The sequence below is a fragment of the Schistocerca gregaria genome, chromosome 8, assembly GCF_023897955.1.
Source record: "Schistocerca gregaria isolate iqSchGreg1 chromosome 8, iqSchGreg1.2, whole genome shotgun sequence".
Classification (NCBI taxonomy): Eukaryota; Metazoa; Arthropoda; class Insecta; order Orthoptera; family Acrididae; genus Schistocerca; species Schistocerca gregaria.
This window is the reverse complement of record NC_064927.1, coordinates 298773695-298792124: the sequence shown is the minus strand read 5'-3', so window position 1 is coordinate 298792124 and position 18430 is coordinate 298773695. Positions and strand designations below refer to the sequence as shown.

At 45.2% G+C, this 18430-nt stretch overlaps 1 protein-coding gene across 1 annotated transcript in view; it reads right to left on the bottom strand.

Annotated features, from left to right (window-relative positions):
* The window catches only part of LOC126285156 (nascent polypeptide-associated complex subunit alpha, muscle-specific form-like), a 231110-nt gene extending 213059 nt beyond the window's left edge, over nucleotides 1-18051 (bottom strand). Inside the window, exons 1-2 of the mRNA XM_049984468.1 lie at nucleotides 18046-18051; nucleotides 6937-7076 (exon numbers count right to left, since the gene is read on the bottom strand). Coding sequence (XP_049840425.1) covers nucleotides 6937-7076; nucleotides 18046-18051 — 146 coding nt within the window. The remainder of the gene's footprint in view (nucleotides 1-6936; nucleotides 7077-18045) is intronic.
* Between the last annotated feature and the right edge of the window lie 379 nt (nucleotides 18052-18430).

The following is an 18430-nucleotide window of genomic DNA, read 5'->3' as shown; positions in this document are numbered from 1 at the left end:
CTGAGCTGATAACCACTCAGTTGAGCGCCCCACAAACCAAATTAACGTCCATTCTGACGAACTTCCTATATTCTTATGCATCTTCGGGCCTCAGCTCCTTCATTAACAGGGAGTATATGTCCCTGCCTTCGTCCCTTCTGCCAGCCAGGGTCGAACCGACTTGCTAGTGCTATTGTTACTTCGTTTTCCTGCCCTTCTCCTAAAGACTAAGGCGGACACTGTCACTGCAAATATTGCGTAGATAATTGAATCCTCAGTATCTAAAATGCTGTGAAAAACATAAACATAGATAATAATTTTCTTGCACCAGCATGACGTAAAACGAAAAGTTTAGTAGATAATTCTGTAAAATAATAACGTAATTTCATTATAGTTGCAGAATGTAAACAATAACTGCTTAAAAATACGAAACTGTGTCCCTCAGAAATGTCGATACGAGTGGATACCAGCTACATAAAAGTGGCAACTTTCACACTCAGCGAGTTAACGGACGTAAAAAAAAAAAAAAAAAAAAAAAAAAAAAAAAAAAAAAAAAAAAAAACTGTCCTTCCAAATATGTACCCTTGATGTGCTTGGATGTTAGGTGTATTGCGTAACAGAGCTAGCGAAAAAGTTTGATACGATAGGTGTGTCGTGTAATATTGGCTTCACTGAGGTGCACTCATTCCGGTTTCCTAGGCCATGTCAACGACACTTTCTCTTCGAAAATCAGCGGTCGTAGTTAGTGATGTGTTCGAAAGACCCCAGAAAATATCATATTCAGCTGCTAAGCATCTACCGCACAGAGTCCAGTTGCAGTTTTGCTGTTTATTATCTTGGCCAGAGACGCGCAATGGCACCGGCGTTGGATTGCGATCAGATTAATGTGAGAAAACAACTGCTCTGTGCAGAAGCATTGTTTCAGCTTGCTGGATGCTGAAAGCAACCATCTGAATCGCCTTGAGATAAGAAGACATTGCAACCACCTTTGCTTTGTCACCTCGACCGCTCTGTCATGGGTTCAGTGCTGTGTTTAGTTTCAGATCATTACCCCGCAGATAGAATTTAGCCTCTAGTATAACGGTTCGTTGTCAGCCACTTTGCTGCTACCTCTTATTTACTAGTTTACGTGTAATATTTATCTATCTTTAAGTATCTGACAATACTTTGCGTGTCATTTTCTGAAGTGGTTTCTTTATTGTATTTGTACTTTGTAAGTACTGTTCTTGGCAATGTGTAAATTACTGATTTTAAATATATGAACATTTAAAGGATATCGTTATTCTTTGTGTGTTGCAGCCATTTCAGACCGTCACTGTTTCTTGATATATTATAAGAATACGACAACAGATTTAGACGTTCTCAGGGATATACCATACATGGAGCCTAATAAGAGTCGGCAAGACTCAGCGCAACCAGGAGCACCTCCGAAGTTGTCCAATGTAGCTTGGACGAAACGTGAGGCATAGAAGGGTACCATGGACCACGGCCATACAACCCGGAAGAATTATCGGCAGCTAATAAGAGACCCCAATTGTTAAAGGGGTTTAAGTGGAAAAGAATATGCTCACGGTCTCTATGTGGATCAATCATGTATTTCAGATGGCGTATGAAGCGCGTATTATGACAAACAGACGTGTCATTGTGGCCAATTCCGTTTCCCTCCGGAAGTATCAGTACTTACAGTGAGAATCACTTTAATACGAGACGGACTTAAATACGCTAGCGTCTTACATACAGATAAAGTCATTACCCGGACTGAGCACTATGGGACTTAACATCTGGGGTCATCAGTCTCCTAGAACTTAGAACTACTTAAACCTAACTAACCTAAGGACATCACATCTATGCCCGAGGAAGAATTCGAACCTGCGACCGTAGCGGTCGCGCGGTTCCACACTGAAGCGCTTAGAACCACTTGGCGACAAGGGCCGCCATATTACCCTGACAAACTTGCGATCAGCATTGCTGCTTTGAGAGAATCATGTGATCAACAGTACCAAGAATTACTTGAAGTAGCAGATTATAAACTGTATTGCGTAACGACAGCGCCATAACAAGAAAATCACCTCGGTGTAGGTAAAGGGGCATCTTGATACCGAGAGCGACGAAACTGCCGATCCTTCTAGTAAAACTATCATCCATCATGAGACAAAGAGGTACGGACAAACTCCTTACATTGATCTTCTGCATGACGCGTGGCAGGAGATGAGAGCCTCGTTAAAGAGTAAGTGGTCTCTGTTCTGAAGTCTTGGGGAAGACATTATGCCGGTCGACAGTGGTACTGCCTTGGTATGTGCCACAGAAAGTCCCTGGTCACCAAGTTCTGCCTCCGCTTGCACCACCGGTGGTTCCGAGTGATCTTTCACCAATTACAGCTGTTCTCTAAGCCCCACAACAACGTGGAGAGGAGGAGGACATCGAACACATCATTTTCGGCCGCCATCTGCGATACCACGCGACAACCGGTGGTGGTTAGTGTTTAACGTCCCGTCGACAACGAGGTCATTAGAGACGCAGCGCAAGCTCGGGTTAGGGAAGAATTGGGAAGGAAATCGGCCGTGCCCTTTCCAAGGAACCATCCCGGCATTTTCCTGAAACGATTTAGGGAAATCACGGGAAACCTAAATCACGATGGCCGGAGACGGGATTGAACCGTCGTCCTCCCGAATGCGAGTCCAGTGTGCTAATCACTGCACCACCTCGCTCGGTACGCGACAACCAACCTACTGCGATGGTTAGTGATTCGTGGACAACAATTCCCACTAGAATGGAGACGCTACTCGCAACACAAGACATGTCACTGTATAAATGTGTGTATAATTAAAACACAAACGTATTACATACACTGGCTGCCAGCGGGATTTGATTTAAATCAAACGAGAAGTTGAAAACTTGTGCCGGACCGGGGGTCTCCTGCTCTCTGCGCCATGTGGCCACAATGGTCATCGCACTTACACGAACTATTCAAGCACGCCTCCCGTCGGATCCGAAGTTTCAACTTATCCAGACATTACTTATCTAGTACGCCGGCCGCTGTGGGCGAGCGGTTCTAGGCTTTTCATCTGGAATCGCGCTGCTGCAACGGTCGCAGGTTCGAGTCCTTCCTCGGGCATGGATGTGTGTGATATCCTTTGGTTAGTTAGGTTTAAGTAGTTCTACGTCTAGGGGACTGGTGACATCAGATGACATCAGCTCCATAGTGCTTACAGCCATTTGAACTATTTTTGAACTATTCTAGTGCTGCTAGCCCATTATCCTCGTTACTCGCGGCATTTCGCCAATTTATGTAAGAGTTCGAGCCTGCTGCGCATTTTGCAAAGAGTAGATAATTGATCGTCATCACCTTAATTATATATGTGTGGTGTCCTTTCTTTCGGAGATTTCCGAAGGAACAATCACATATATATGTATATATAACTTTTTAGCAGCTGAACACATCAAGACTTAATTGATTTGTATACAACCAGTGTAAATATTCAGACTGAGTCTTGGTATGTGCCACAGAAAGTGTCTTGTGTGTGTGTGTGTGTGGGGGGGGGGGGGGGGGGGGTGCGTACGTGTTTATGTGTTATTGGATAATTTGTAGCAAGTCTGCAATCAAAAGCTGGCTTAGTGGAGGCTGCCACCTACTGTGTCTTGTTGCTTGTCATATCACTCCTAAGGGAAGATAGATAGCTTTCGCACTTCATTACATTTACTTAATGTATCGTATCGCAAATCATATCGCCTGAATGGGAAGCATATCTGACACCGCACAAGTCGGAGCCTCTCCTCTCTCTTCTCTTAAACTGTAGGTCATCCGTACCGCAAGATTACAGTTTGGGGTTACCGTGCTGGGAAACTGATAACTGCTCCACCCAGGCTACAAATCGTTATGACAGGATCCAAAGGAGTTACTTTGGTTTTAAACGAAATTATGAAATAACAAAATGGAGACTGAGTCTGACAAAGAAACATCATCAACCTGACCTCATATTTTAAGGGAAAAGAAAAGCACTCTTGCAAGACATCAGCCTCAGCAATCGATCCCACTCGAAAATTTGAACCGTAATTCTGATAGTATACCATTATGACCTTCTGGACATACATTAAAACATGTGTAAATACTATTTGTGACTTTCTCTGCCCCACTGCAGCAGATTAATGAGTGACTACACAGGAGAGTGCGTAAGACGTTTCAAAAATACTGTTTTAGCATTGGTAACACACTTCGTTTATCGTGTCAAAGTGCGCGGCTTCTAACTTGTAAGTGGTGCCAGAGATCTTTCATGAAAAATTCTATGTCGCAATTTACAAAAGTAGTGTAAATGAGTGACACGAATGAGTATTTCTTTAAAGAAGTTGTGAGGCGCTGTTTAATTAGTAACATCGATACCGTGCGTTGTTTGCTTTCCATTTTGAAGCTCGAACTTCCGCTGGGACCAGCCGCACAGTCCACGATTGCAGTGTCTAAGACCGATCGGTTAATCCCGCACCGCTTGAGTAGTGAAGATCATCCGTTCTCCTAGAGTTGTAGCCATGTACACTGCTATTACTTTTGAATTCGTTCGGATTGTTAATAACAAATTTCGTAAGTGAATATATATACACTCCTGAAAATGGAAAAAAAAACACATTGACACCGGTGTGTCAGACCCACCATACTTGCTCCGGACACTGCGAGAGGGCTGTACAAGCAATGATCACACGCACGGCACAGCGGACATACCAGGAACCGCGGTGTTGGCCGTCGAATGGCGCTAGCTGCGCAGCATTTGTGCACCGCCGCCGTCAGTGTCAGCCAGTTTGCCGTGGCATATGGAGCTCCATCGCAGTCTTTAACACTGGTAGCATGCCGCGACAGCGTGGACGTGAACCGTATGTGCAGTTGACGGACTTTGAGCGAGGGCGTATAGTGGGCATGAGGGAGGCCGGGTGGACGTACCACCGAATTGCTCAACACGTGGGGCGTGAGGTCTCCACAGTACATCGATGTTGTCGCCAGTGGTCGGCGGAAGGTGCACGTGCCCGTCGACCTGGGACCGGACCGCATCGACGCACGGATGCACGTCAAGACCGTAGGATCCTACGCAGTGCCGTAGGGGATCGCACCGCCACTTCCCAGCAAATTAGGGACACTGTTGCTCCTGGTGTATCGGCGAGGACCATTCGCAACCGTCTCCATGAAGCTGGGCTACGGTCCCGCACACCGTTAGGTCGTCTTCCGCTCACGCCCTAACATCGTGCAGCCCCCCTCCAGTGGTGTCGCGACAGGCGTGAATGGAGGGACGAATGGAGACGTGTCGTCTTCAGCGATGAGAGTCGCTTCTGCCTTGGTGCCAATGATGGTCGTATGCGTGTTTGGCGCCGTGCAGGTGAGCGCCACAATCAGGACTGCATACGACCGAGGCACACAGGGCCAACACCCGGCATCATGGTGTGGGGAGCGATCTCCTACACTGGCCGTACACCTCTGGTGATCGTCGAGGGGACACTGAATAGTGCACGGTACATCCAAACCGTCATCGAACCCATCGTTCTACCATTCCTAGACTGGCAAGGGAACTTGCTGTTCCAACAGGACAATGCACGTGCGCATGTATCCCGTGCCACCCAACGTGCTCTAGAAGGTGTAAGTCAACTACCCTGGCCAGCAAGATCTCCGGATCTGTCCCCCATTGAGCATGTTTGGGACTGGATGAAGCGTCGTCTCACGCTTTCTGCACGTCCAGCACGAACGCTGGTCCAACTGAGGCGCCAGGTGGAAATGGCATGGCAAGCCGTTCCACAGGACTACATCCAGCATCTCTACGATAGTCTCCATGGGAGAATAGCAGCCTGCATTGCTGCGAAAGGTGGATATACACTGTACTAGTGCCGACATTGTGCATGCTCTGTGGCCTGTGTCTATGTGCCTGTGGTTCTGTCAGTGTGATCATGTGATGTATGTGACCCCAGGAATGTGTCAATAAAGTTTCCCCTTCCTGGGACAATGAATTCACGGTGTTCTTATTTCAATTTCCAGGAGTGTATATTGTGAGGCTACAGTGAAGATCCCTAGCTCTTTAAATGTGTGTGCAGGATGATCTTGGATGAGCTCCAGCAATTATTCTGATTACACTCTTTCGTGCAATGAACACTCTTTTACTCAATGATGAGCTACCCCAGAATATGATGCCATACGAAAGCAGAAAATGAAAATAGGCGTGGTACTCTAATTTAGAGAGGTGTATATCCCCAAAATTTGCAGTGACCCTAATAGCATAAGTAGCTGAACTCAAACGTTTAAGCAGATCTTCAGTGTGTGTTTTTTTTTTCATTTCAACCCCTCATCAATGCATACACCTAGAAATTTTGAATTTTCTACCTTAGCTACCGATTTCTGAATGCAGTCTATATTTATTAATGGTGTGATTCCATTTACTATGTGGAACTGTATGTACTGTGTTTTGTCAAAGTTTAATGAGAGCGAGTTTGCAGAGAACTACTTAACGATTGTCTGAAAACCATCGTTTACGATTTCATCAGTTAGTTCTTGTCTGTTGGGTGTGATAGCTATACTTATATCATCGGCAAAAAGTACCAGCTTTGCATCTTCGAGTGTGCTTCTTTATGCTTAAAATATGAGGCCAAGTTGGTGACGTATGCTTGGGACAGTAACGTGACTCGTCACGTTTGCCTTCAGCGGAGCAGTCAACTCCGGAAGCAACTACGCACCCGCGGCTGCAGGCGGAGGGCGCAGAAGCCGGCGCGGCGACCGCGGCTGCAGCGGCGGCTGCGGCGGCAGCGCCGGCCGTGGCGGTGGCGGCGGTGGCGGAGGCGGCGGCGGGGGCGGCGGTGGCGGCGCGCTCCTCCTTCTGCTTGAGCAGCTTGAGGCGCTGCAGCAGCGGTAGGCCGGCGCCCAACACCTCGTGCTCGCGCTCGGGGGTGGCCGGCCGGTCCCGCTCGCCGGGAGCGGGCGCCGGCGGCGGCGACGGCGGCGACGCGGGCAGCAGCTTGCGCTCCTCGCGCTCCTGCTTCTCCTTGAGCATGCGCAGTCGCTGCAGCAGCGGCAGGCCCGCGCCCAGCTTCTCCGACGGCGACATGGGCTGCGCGCCCGGCAGCAGGCTGGCGCCCTGCAAGCACGCTTCACTCAGGTCGCCTGCTGGAGAACTCCTCTCCGTGTGTGCTGCCACACCGTCGGGGAATACCAAGAAAACAACTAATTAGACTAAAGAACATGCGACACTCGAGGCCACAAATTAATTCAGGAACTTCAATAAGTAATGACTTAGTTGTTGTTGTTTTGGTCTTCAGTCCTGAGACTGGTTTGTTGCAGCTCTCCACGCTACTCTATCCTGTGCGAGCTGCTTCATCTCCCAGTACCGACTGCAGCCTACATCCTTTTGAATATGCTTAGTGTATTCATCTCTTGGTCTCCCTCTACGATTTTTACCATCCAAGCCGCCCTCCAATATCAAATTGGTGATTCCTTGATGCATCAGAACATGTCCTACCAACCGACCCCTTCTTCTAGTAAAGTTGTGCAAGAAACTCCTCTTCTCCCCAATTCTATTCAATACTTCCTCATTAGTTACATGATCTACCCATCTAATCTTCAGAATTCTTCTGTAGCACCACATTTCGAAAGCTTCTATTCTATTCTTGTCCAAATTGTTTATCATCCATGTTTCACTTCCATACATGGCTACACTCCATAAAAATGCTTTCAGAAACGACCTCCTGACACTTAAATCTATGCTTGATGTTAACAAATTTCTCTTCTTCTGAAACGCTTTCCTTACCATTACCAGTCTACATTTTACATACTCTCTACTTCGACCATCATCAGTTATTTTGCTTCTAAAATAGCGAAACTCCTTCCATAATCTAATTCCCTCAGCGTGACTGGGGTAAAGGACCAGTATTTACTCGCATAAGGGGCCACTAAATCACTTTACCTTTTCATTTACTGAGTATGCGGCGTTGCCCGGATACGTAATTATTTCCATTGTCCTAGTCCATCCCCTTCTCTCTATCTTTCTCCTCAGCCCCTCTCTGTCCATCTCTTCCTCGTCCTTCTCTTTGTCCACGTCCTGCAATCCCCGCTCTCTATCTCCTCCTGCCACACTCTCTGTCAACCTGCTCCTCCCCCTATCCGTTCCCATCTCCTCGTCCCCCTTGCTCTGTCCCCCTGCTCTTCTTCCCATTCTCTATCCATCTCCTCTCCCTCTCACTGTCTATCTCTTTCTTCCTCTCATGTCTTCTGAGCTGCATGTCGCACAGTGCTATAATTTTATAGAAACGAGGCTTGCCCAGAAAGCAATGCACAGCTTTCTTTCTTCAACAATTCTTTATTGAACGTGAACAAGTAGGGTGTGTAGATAGAGCATGATTCTTTCTTGTGTGTAATTGTCATTGCACACACGAAAGAATCATGCTCTATCTACACACCCTATTTGTTCACTTGATTTCCATCCCTTTCAATAGCCTTCCTCGAGCGCGAAAAAAGGGTGTGTATGCTCTATCGGTACCAGTCCTTGACCTGATGGAGAAGCCATTGCTTCAAAGCGTGAATCATCTCCTCATCGTCCTCAAAATTTCTTAATGGCTCAAAGAAGTCCGAGAGGGTTAGGTCAGGTGTATCAGGTGTGACAGTTATGGATGGTCGCCTCTACCGCTACAAATCGTGGAGCCCCGCCGAACCACCTTCTGGTGTCCTGACACACCGCGTCCTGACACACTACTTCTGTCGACAGCAGACGCTCCATAGACATTGCAGAAGCGTTCGTCAATATTCACCACTGTTTCTTTCTCTTCAGTGAGAAACTCAATGACAGCACGTTCCTTGTAACGAACATCACCTACAGACGCCATCCTGAAACTGTTCTGCAGCTGCACTATCTATCGGAAGGGACAGAAACTTGGTGCGCTCTCTCAGGAGACTTCAAATAATACATGCGGGGTGTCAGCGAGAAAGAAATTTCGTAAAGGTTTGAAATTATGTGTAAAGTTTACTGCAAGTCACTAAATGCTCTCGTTCCTATATACTGGAGGATAAAGTTGGGTAATCGCGCGTCGTGGCCGACACTTCTTTTTCAATCCCACTGCTATCCCTTGGATAGGTAGGTCGTTCTTACACCCACAGCAATTCTTCCCCGCTAGTAAACGGTATGTCAACCATGTTTGGTGAAACCAGTTCAGTGGTTTCGGGCGAGATTTGGTACATAGATATAAAAATTTTTATAATATATATATGAGTATATTTTTATTTTTCATGACCCGGTTTTGATGAAATATAGCCTATTCGACGTGCCAAACTATGCTCAAGTTACTAGTGAAAACATCATGAGAATTCGTTCAGTAATTTTGGAGATACTGCATTCGAACACAGACAGGCAAACAGATTATTATTGGTATAGTTTTAGTTTTGTGTCACCGTTGTACATAATCTTTGATGGTGACTAGTTACGAACGCTTGCGCTCATTTTCAGAGCACTCACTAGATCATAAGGTTCAAAATACATAAATAATTTTAGGCACTTTGTATACTTGCATGTCTAATATATGACTGTAACATAATTCGAATTGAACATTCGCAAGATTGGTTCATACACGGTTTCAACGCAACAAATGTGATTAAAACTTTATGGGTGCCTTCAGCTGTTTGTTATATGTGCGCAGTCGTCATACCACAGTACTGGCACGTCTCTGCTTAGAGCATATAGTTCCTTCCACATCGTATTTACATTGCCAAGTAAGTTTTACAACCCGCCTTTGTGCGATAGGCATAGACAGGCTCCGCCCCACATGGCCCGACAGTTTATGTGCTACGTCAGAACAGTGTTCCCGAGTACTGAAACATCGAACATTTAGGTGTTATTGCCGAGTCTGAACAAGCAAGAACCTTATTGCTCCCTCATAGCGAGAATTTAATTAATAAATATTATGTCGATGGTTTGAAAGTGCAGTCGCAGTCAAACATAGGAGTGAACCATGCTGCTGCTCAGGTAAGCTCAACAACTGCTGTAGAATCATTTCACAGAGGACCTCTCTCACTGGTCTTCGGTTTCTCGCGTATTTAAGCACTTAGTGTGAACCATTTTCCTGTCAGCCGTACAGAGTTTATTACTCGAATAACCTCTCCAATTGTAACTATATTATGTCACACTTATCAGTGCTATTACATCAATGGTTTAAGTTGACTTGATATAAATGTTACCGTCGCTTCACGCGTTTTAGATTCGCCACCATGCCCAACACGTGAGACAACAGAAAAAGAGAAAAATAAAGTGTTTCTAAAAGACAAAAAGTGAAAGGGTGACTAAGTCTTTTCGACTACAACCTGAATGCAGTGATCACTGAGAGACAGCGTGTCACCCACATGCCACAGCCACATGAGAAAATGGCCTGGCCACATCGCATCCGTCGGAGTCAGACGACCAAAGGCGTAGGACCTCTATAGCGTCCACGCAGCTGGTATTGTATGTCAGGAGAACATATTTTCTTGACGCCATGAGTGCGGTGTTCTTGCTTTAGTATGTATGGAAGCGGTCGCGGACTCAAACACACGTTGTCGAGCCGGAAATGAGAAGACGTTGGCAGATGCGAGGGCGATGGAGAGAAATGGACGAAACCAGAGGGAACGGCACGTCAATTTTTAACTGACCACGTGTAGTTTGCCGGGAAAACGAAAGCTCACACTCATCTGCTGTCATCCTATCGTGGCCCTAGAGGGACACTTGTTATCGAGATGGGAAAGGAGGCAATTCCTGATGAAAGTCTAGAGAGCACCCATCACTTGGAAATGCCACTACACATTTGTGATGGCTCTTGATCATCACTGCTGTTAGTGCCCCATACCCAACTTGGTCCGCTGCAGAAAGACTCGCAGTCTGCAATGTCGACACCACACTGCCACCGGGAGATATGTATGACTAACAAACCCTGGAGTACCATCAATTTCGCCTGGCCATCGTCTTTACCTCCCCCCCCCCCCCCCCATGAACTATGGATCTTGCAGTTGGTGGGGAGGCTTACATGCCTCAGCATACATATAGCCGTACCGTAGGTGCATCCACAACGGAAGGATATCTGTTGAGAGCCCAGAGAATCGTGTGGTTCCTGAAGAGGGCCTTTTCAGTAGTTGCAGGGGCCACAGTCTGGGTTATTGACTGATCTGGTCGTAACAATAACAAAAGCGGCCGTACTGTGCTGGTACTGCGAACGGCTGAAAGCAAGGGGAAGCTACACCCGTAATTTTTCCCGAGGGCATGCAGCTTTACTGTATGGTTAAATTATGATGGCGTCATCTTGGGTAGAATATTCCCAAGGTAAGATAGTCCCCCATTCGGATCTCCGCGAGTGGACTACTCAGGAGAACGTTGTTATCAGGAGAAAGAAAACTGGGGTTCTACGGATAGGAGCGTGGAATGTCAGATCCCTTAATCGGGCAGGTAGGCTAGAAAATTTAAGAAGGGAAATGGATAGGTTAAAGTTAGATATAGTGGGAATTAGTGAAGTTCGGTTGCAGGAGAAACAAGACCATTGGTCAGGTGAATGCAGGTTTATAAATACAAAATCAAATAGGGGTAATGCAGGAGTAGGTTTAATAATGAATAAAAGAAAAGGAGTGCGGTTAAGCTACTGCAAACTGCATAGTGAATGCATTACTGTGGCCAAGATAGACACGAAGCCCACGTCTTTTACGGTTATACAAGTTTATATGCCAACTAGCTCTGCAGAAGACGAAGAAATTGATGAAATGTATGACGAGATTAAAGAAATTATTCAGTTAGTGAAGGGAGAGGAAAATTTAATAATCATGGGTGACTGGCATTCGATAGTAGGAAAAGGGAGAGAAGGAAACATAGTAGGTAAATATGGATTGGGCTAAGAAATGAAAGAGGAAGCCGTCTGGTAGAATTTTGCACAGAGCATTACTTAATCATAGCTTAAGAATCATAAAAGAAGGTTGTGTACATGGAAGAATCGTGGAGATACTAGAAGGTATCAGATAGATTATATAATGGTAAGTCAGAGATTTAGGAACCAGGTTTTAAATTGTAAGACATTTCCAGAGGCAGATGTGGCCTCTGACCACAATCTATTGTTTATGAACTGTAGATTAAAACTGAAGAAACTGCAAAACGATGGGAATTTAAGGAGATGGGACCTGGATAAACTGACTAAACCAGAGGTTGTACAGAGTTGCAGGGAGAGCATAAGGGAACAATTGACAGGAATGAGGGAAAGAAATACAGTAGAAGAAGAATGGGTAGCTTTTTAGGGATGAAGTAGTGAAGGCAGCAGATCAAGTAGGTACAAAGACGAGGGCTAGTAGAAATCTTTGGGTAACACAAGAGTTAATGAATTTAATGAAAATGGTAGATATCGAAGTAGACGACAGAGGGATAGAGAAACAACTAAAATCGCTCAAAAGAGGAAAGGCCGCTGGTCCTGATGGGATACCAGTTCGATTTTACACAGAGTACGCGAAGGAACTTGCCCCCCTTCTTGCAGCGGTGTACCGTAGGTCTCTAGAAGAGCGAAGCGTTCCAAAGGATTGGAAAAGGGCACAGGTCATCCCCGTTTTCAAGAAGGGACGTCGAACAGATGTGCAGAACTATAGACCTATATCTCTAACGTCGATCAGTTGTAGAATTTTGGAACACGAATTATGTTCGAGTATAATGTCTTTTCTGGAGACTAGAAATCTACTCTGTAGGAATCAGCATGGGTTTCGAAAAAGACGGTCGTGTGAAACCCAGCTCGCGCTATTCGTCCACGAGACTCATAGGGCCTTAGACACGGGTTCACAGGTAGATGCCGTGTTTCTTGACTTCCGCAAGGCGTTTGACACAGTTCCCCACAGTCGTTTAATGAACAAAGTAAGAGCATACGGACTATCAGATCAATTGTGTGATTGGATTGAGGATTTCCTAGATAACAGAACGCAGCATGTCATTCTAAATGGAGAGAAGTCTTCCGAAGTAAGAGTGATTTCAGGTGTGCCGCAGGGGAGTGTCATAGCACCGTTGCTATTCACAATATACATAAATGACCTGGTGGATGACATCGGAATTTCACTGAGGCTTTTTGCAGATGATGCTGTGGTGTATCGAGAGGTTGCAACAAAGGAAAATTGTACAGAAATGCAGGAAGATCTGCAACGATTTGACGCATGGTGCAGGGAATGGCAATTGAATCTCAATGTAGACAAGTGTAATGTGCTGCGAATACATAGAAAGATAGGTCCCTTATCATTTAGCTACAAAATAGCAGGTCAGCAACTGGAAGCAGTTAATTCCATAAATTATCTGGGAGTACGCATTAGGAGTGATTTAAAATGGAATGATCATATAAAGTTGATCGTCGGTAAAGCAGATGCCAGACTGAGATTCATTGGAAGAATCCAAAGGAAATGCAATCCGACAACAAAGGAAGTAGGTTACAGTACGCTTGTTCGCCCAATGCTTGAATACTGCTCAGCAGTGTGGGATCCGCACCAGGTAGGGTTGATAGAAGAGATAGAGAAGATCCAACGGAGAGCAGCGCTCTTCGTTACAGGATCATTTAGTAATCGCGAAAGTGTTACGGAGATGATAGATAAACTCCAGTGGAAGACTCTGCAGGAGAGACGCTCAGTAGCTCGGTACGGGCTTTAGTTAAAGTTTCGAGAACATACCTTCACCGAAGAGTCAAGCAGTATATTGCTCCCTCCTACGTATATCTCGCGAAGAGACCATGAGGATAAAATCAGAGAGATTAGAGCCCACACAGAAGCATACCGACAATCCTTCTTTCCACGTACAATACGAGACTGGAATAGAAGGGAGAACCGATAGAGGTACTCAGGGTACCCTCCGCCACACACCGTCAGGTGGCTTGCGGAGTACGGATGTAGATGTAGATGTAGATGTAATTGATGAAAGGAGAAAATTCAAAAATGCAGTAAATGAAGCAGGGAAAAAGGAATACAAACGTCTCAAGAATGTGATCGACAGGAAGTGCAAAATGGCTAAGCAGGGATGGCTAGAGGACGAATGTAAGGATATAGAAGCTTATCTCACTAGGGGTAAGATAAATACTGCGTACAGGAAAATTAAAGAGACCTTTGGAGAAAGGAGAACCACTTGCATGGATGTCAAGAGCTCAGTTGGAGACCCAGTTTTAAGTAAAGAAGGGAAAGCAGAAATGTGGAAGGAGTATACAGAGGGTATACACAAGGGTGATATACTGGAGGACAATATTATGGAAATGGAAGAGGATGTAGATGAAGATGAAATGGGAGGTAAGATACTGCGTGAAGAGTTTGACAGAGCACTGAAAGACCTGAGTCAAAACAAGGCCCCAGCAGTAGACTACATTCCATTAGAACTACTGTCAGGCTTGGGAGAGCCAGTCCTGACGAAACTCTACCATCTGGTGAGCAAGATATATGAGACAGGCGAAATACCCTCAGACTTCAAGAAGAATATAATAATTATAACCCCAAAGAAAGCAGGTGTTGACAGATATGAAAATTATCGAACTATTAGATTAATAAGTCAGAGCTGCAAAATACTAACGCGAATTCTTTACAGACGAATGGAAAAACTAGAAAAAGTCGACCTTGAGGAAGATCAGTTTGGATTCCGTAGAAATATTATAACACGTGAGGCAATACTGACCTTACGACTTATCTTAGAAAATAGATTAAGGAAAAGCAAACCTACGTTTCTAGCATTTATAGACTTAGTGAAAGCTTTTGACAATGTTGACTGGAATACTCTCTTCCAAATTCTGAAGGTGGCATGGGTAAAATACAGGGAGCGAAATGCTATTTACAATTTGTACACAAAGCAAACGACAGTTATAAGAGTCAAAGGGAAAGAAAGGCAAGGAGTGGCTGGGAAGGGAGTGAGATAGGGTTGTAGCCTCTCCCCGATATTATTCAATCTGTCTATTGAGCAGGCAGTAAAGGAAACAAAAGAAAAGTTCGGGGTAGGTATTAAAATCCATGGAGAAAAAATAAAAACTTTGAGGTTCACCGATGACATTGTAATTCTGTCAGAGACAGCAAAGGACTTGGAAGAGCAGTTGAACGGAATGGACAGTGTCTTGAATGGAGGGTATAAGATGAACATCAACAAAAGCAAAACGAGTATGATGGAATGCAGTCGAAATAAATCGAATGATGATGAGGGAATTAGATTAGGAAATGAGGCACTTAAAGTAGTAAAGGAGCTTTGCTATTTGGGGAGCAAAATAACTGATGATGGTCGAAGTAGAGAGAATATAAAATGTAGACTGGCAATGGCAAGGAAAGCCTTTGTGAAGAAGAAAATTTTGTTGACATCGAGTATAGATTTAAGTGTCAGGAAGTCGTTTCTGGAAGTATTAGTATGGAGTGTAACCATATATGGAAGTGAAACATGGACGATTAATAGTTTGGACAAGAAGAGAATAGAAGCTTTCGAAATGTGGTGCTACAGAAGAATGCTGAAGATTAGATGGGTATATCAAATAACTAATGAGGAGGTATTGAACAGAATTGGGGAGGAGTTTATGGCACAACTAGAATAGAAGAAGGGATCGGCTGGTAGGACATGTTCCGAGGCATCAAGTGATCACCAGTTTAGTATTGGAGGGTAAAAATCGTAGAGGGAGAGCAAGAGATGAATACACTAAGCAGATTCAGAAGGATGTAGGCTGCAGTAGGTACTGGGAGATGGAGAAGCTTACACAGGATAGACTGGCATGGAGAGCTGCATCAAACGAGTCTCAGGCTGAAGACCACAACAATCGTCTGGTAAATGATTTGCACTCTAGCATTCTGATCGCACTCTGCCTGGTAGTTCCGTTTATTACTTAGCAAAATTATCAAAACCTTGATAACGATACTGAGAATCTACTTACTTATAATGGACAAATTATTATTTTTTCCATTAATAATAGGATGTAAATTGTATTTGTATAGCGGAGATCCTATAGATTTTTTCGCGTAATAAATATCTATAAGAAATCTTTTCACATTCTTGTGACCGACGCTCCGAATTCTTTTAATTGCTAAGCAAACGCAGTGTTTATGTACAGTTTAAGACAGTGTAATTACTGAAAGCCAAAAATCGACCCATGCAAACCTCTACCATCAAGGAGAGAATAACGTTTCATTAAAATCCTTCCGGGTATGTGACAAATACGACAGTATCAACATTTTGGCTGCTATCGCAGGTAGCCTCCATCAGGGTGATTATCGTGGCTTGTGGTTGCTATTTTATATTTCTTCTTCTTTTCGCTGCTCTTTTGTTCCTCATCTGCGCAGGGTAAGCATGGTTATGAATAGACATGATACGCCGCGCGGGAGTAGCCGAGCGGTCTAGGCGATGCAGTCATGGACTGTGCGGCTGGTCCCGGCGGAGGTTCGAGTCCTCCATCGGGCATGGGTGTTTGAGTTCATCCTTAGAATAATTTAGGTTAAGTAGTGAGTAAGCTTGGTGACTGATGACCTTAGCAGTTAGGTCCCATAAAAAAAAACAGAATTGGCATGGCTAATTGAACTGATAGCCGGATGTCCTTCCTGTCGCCACCCCGTCATCCCTGTACGGAAATATTTGTGCCCTAACTGTCTGTGTGTAGTGTTATTAGTGTGAAAGTGTGTAAAACTTTTCTAAAGGCTTGCTAATCGCGAAGCTGAGGCAGGAATCTGGTATTCACCTTATTGGATGTGAGAAACCGCCTAAAACTACATCCGGCATGCCGGCACACCGACCCTCGTCATTAATTCACCACACGAATTTGATCCAGGGCCACTCAAATCCCCGTCGTGGAACGGCGCTTTAGCACCCACGGCTATCCGGGTGGGTCGGTTTCTACTCTAAAGTTATTATTTGAAAATGATTCGATATTTTGGTATTCTGTATTTTTATTGGATGACAGTTTCAAAGAGGGATATGAGACGTCATTGTTGGGGAATTTTATGTTAATTTTGATTCAGTACTGTTTCCGAATCCGGTGGTAGCTGCCGTTGTGGCGTGGTGCTGGTTACGAAATGGTCGCGCTGCCTGGGACATGTGAGTGGTTGCTAGAGAACTGCATCTGAGTGGCACGTAGCCAGCAGGTTCTTCACGATCACGTGGGCGAGCATTTGGTGACTGCGCCGCCGTAGGAGAATGGTCCTGCCATGCAGATAATGAAACGTGGACTCTACACAGCTTCGTCATTTTGAAGCGGCACAAATGGGCCGACTATTATTGGAGTGCATCTAGAAATAGAGTTCCTCTTTAGCTGTCGATTGTCTACGTTTTCTAGGGAAAAAGTCTATGCTGTATACTTGAGAGGCGCCGAGAATTACGACAGCGAATGAGTGTGTATAATCAAAATTTATTTGATACCCGAATACTGAGTGTTATTAAAGATCAGTGAATACGAGCGAAGGAATAGTTGACGAATAACGCTCGTGTTAAGTCAGTAGATAATGTCGCACTAAGAGCGGTCGAAGAAAGTGATAAGTGATTACAACGGTCAACTTTTCTTTATCTTTGACAAAGGAACTTCAGTCCAGCTACGCGGCAGTCTCTCGTGAGTAAATCGAACAAATGAACTAATAGGATTCATTATAGTTGCCAATGTTAACTGAGCTGACTGATGGAAGAAGAACTCGCGAAGCGTAGTGGCAAGTGAAGCGCACTAATTCGCAGCCTGCATACAAGTAAGTGCGAGCACGTGGTACCTGCGTGGCCTAGGACAGCACTCAGCTGTGTCATTAGGCGAGGCAGCATCGGTCATCGGTAACGTCCACAAAACTTTGCGAAATTTATTCACGCTCGCTCTCTCGCGCATCGCATCCACTCTCATCGATCACGAGCCTGCATGGCTCCTAATGTCGCCTGTTGCCTCTAGAGCGGTGTTTACATCCCGCGGTGGGGCAGCTACTCTAGCACGTTCGGCTTGTGGGTTTGCGGTTACGGGGAACCACGACGGCGTGAGCATGCGGCCCTTCTGGCCGTTTATATTCAACGACTGTTTTGCTGTCTCGACAGCGTTCCTAATTTTCTGCGAATGAGTGAGTAGTTGCAGAACTGAAACGGACTGATTTAAATTTTATGGAGGCAGCACACTTACCTGCATGTTCCACCGTCGACGATTCACGGTGCTGACCAAATTGTATGTATAAATGGTTCAAATGGCTCTGAGCACTATAGGACTTAACATCTAGTGTCATCACTACCCTAGAACTTAGAACTACTTAAACCTAACTAACCTAAGAACGTCACACAACACCCAGTCATCAGGAGGCAGAGAAAATCCCTGACCCCGCCGGGAATGGAACCCGGGAACCCGGGCGCGGGAAGCGAGAAAGCTACCGCACGACCACGAGCTGCGGACAATTGTATGTATAGCTCAGGCCCAGAAATACAGGTGTTAATGGAGCGTACCTTCTGTGCATCACATACCAGTCTACGGTCGAAGCTAGGCTCGTGTATTCTCTGTATATGAAGTTCGTTCA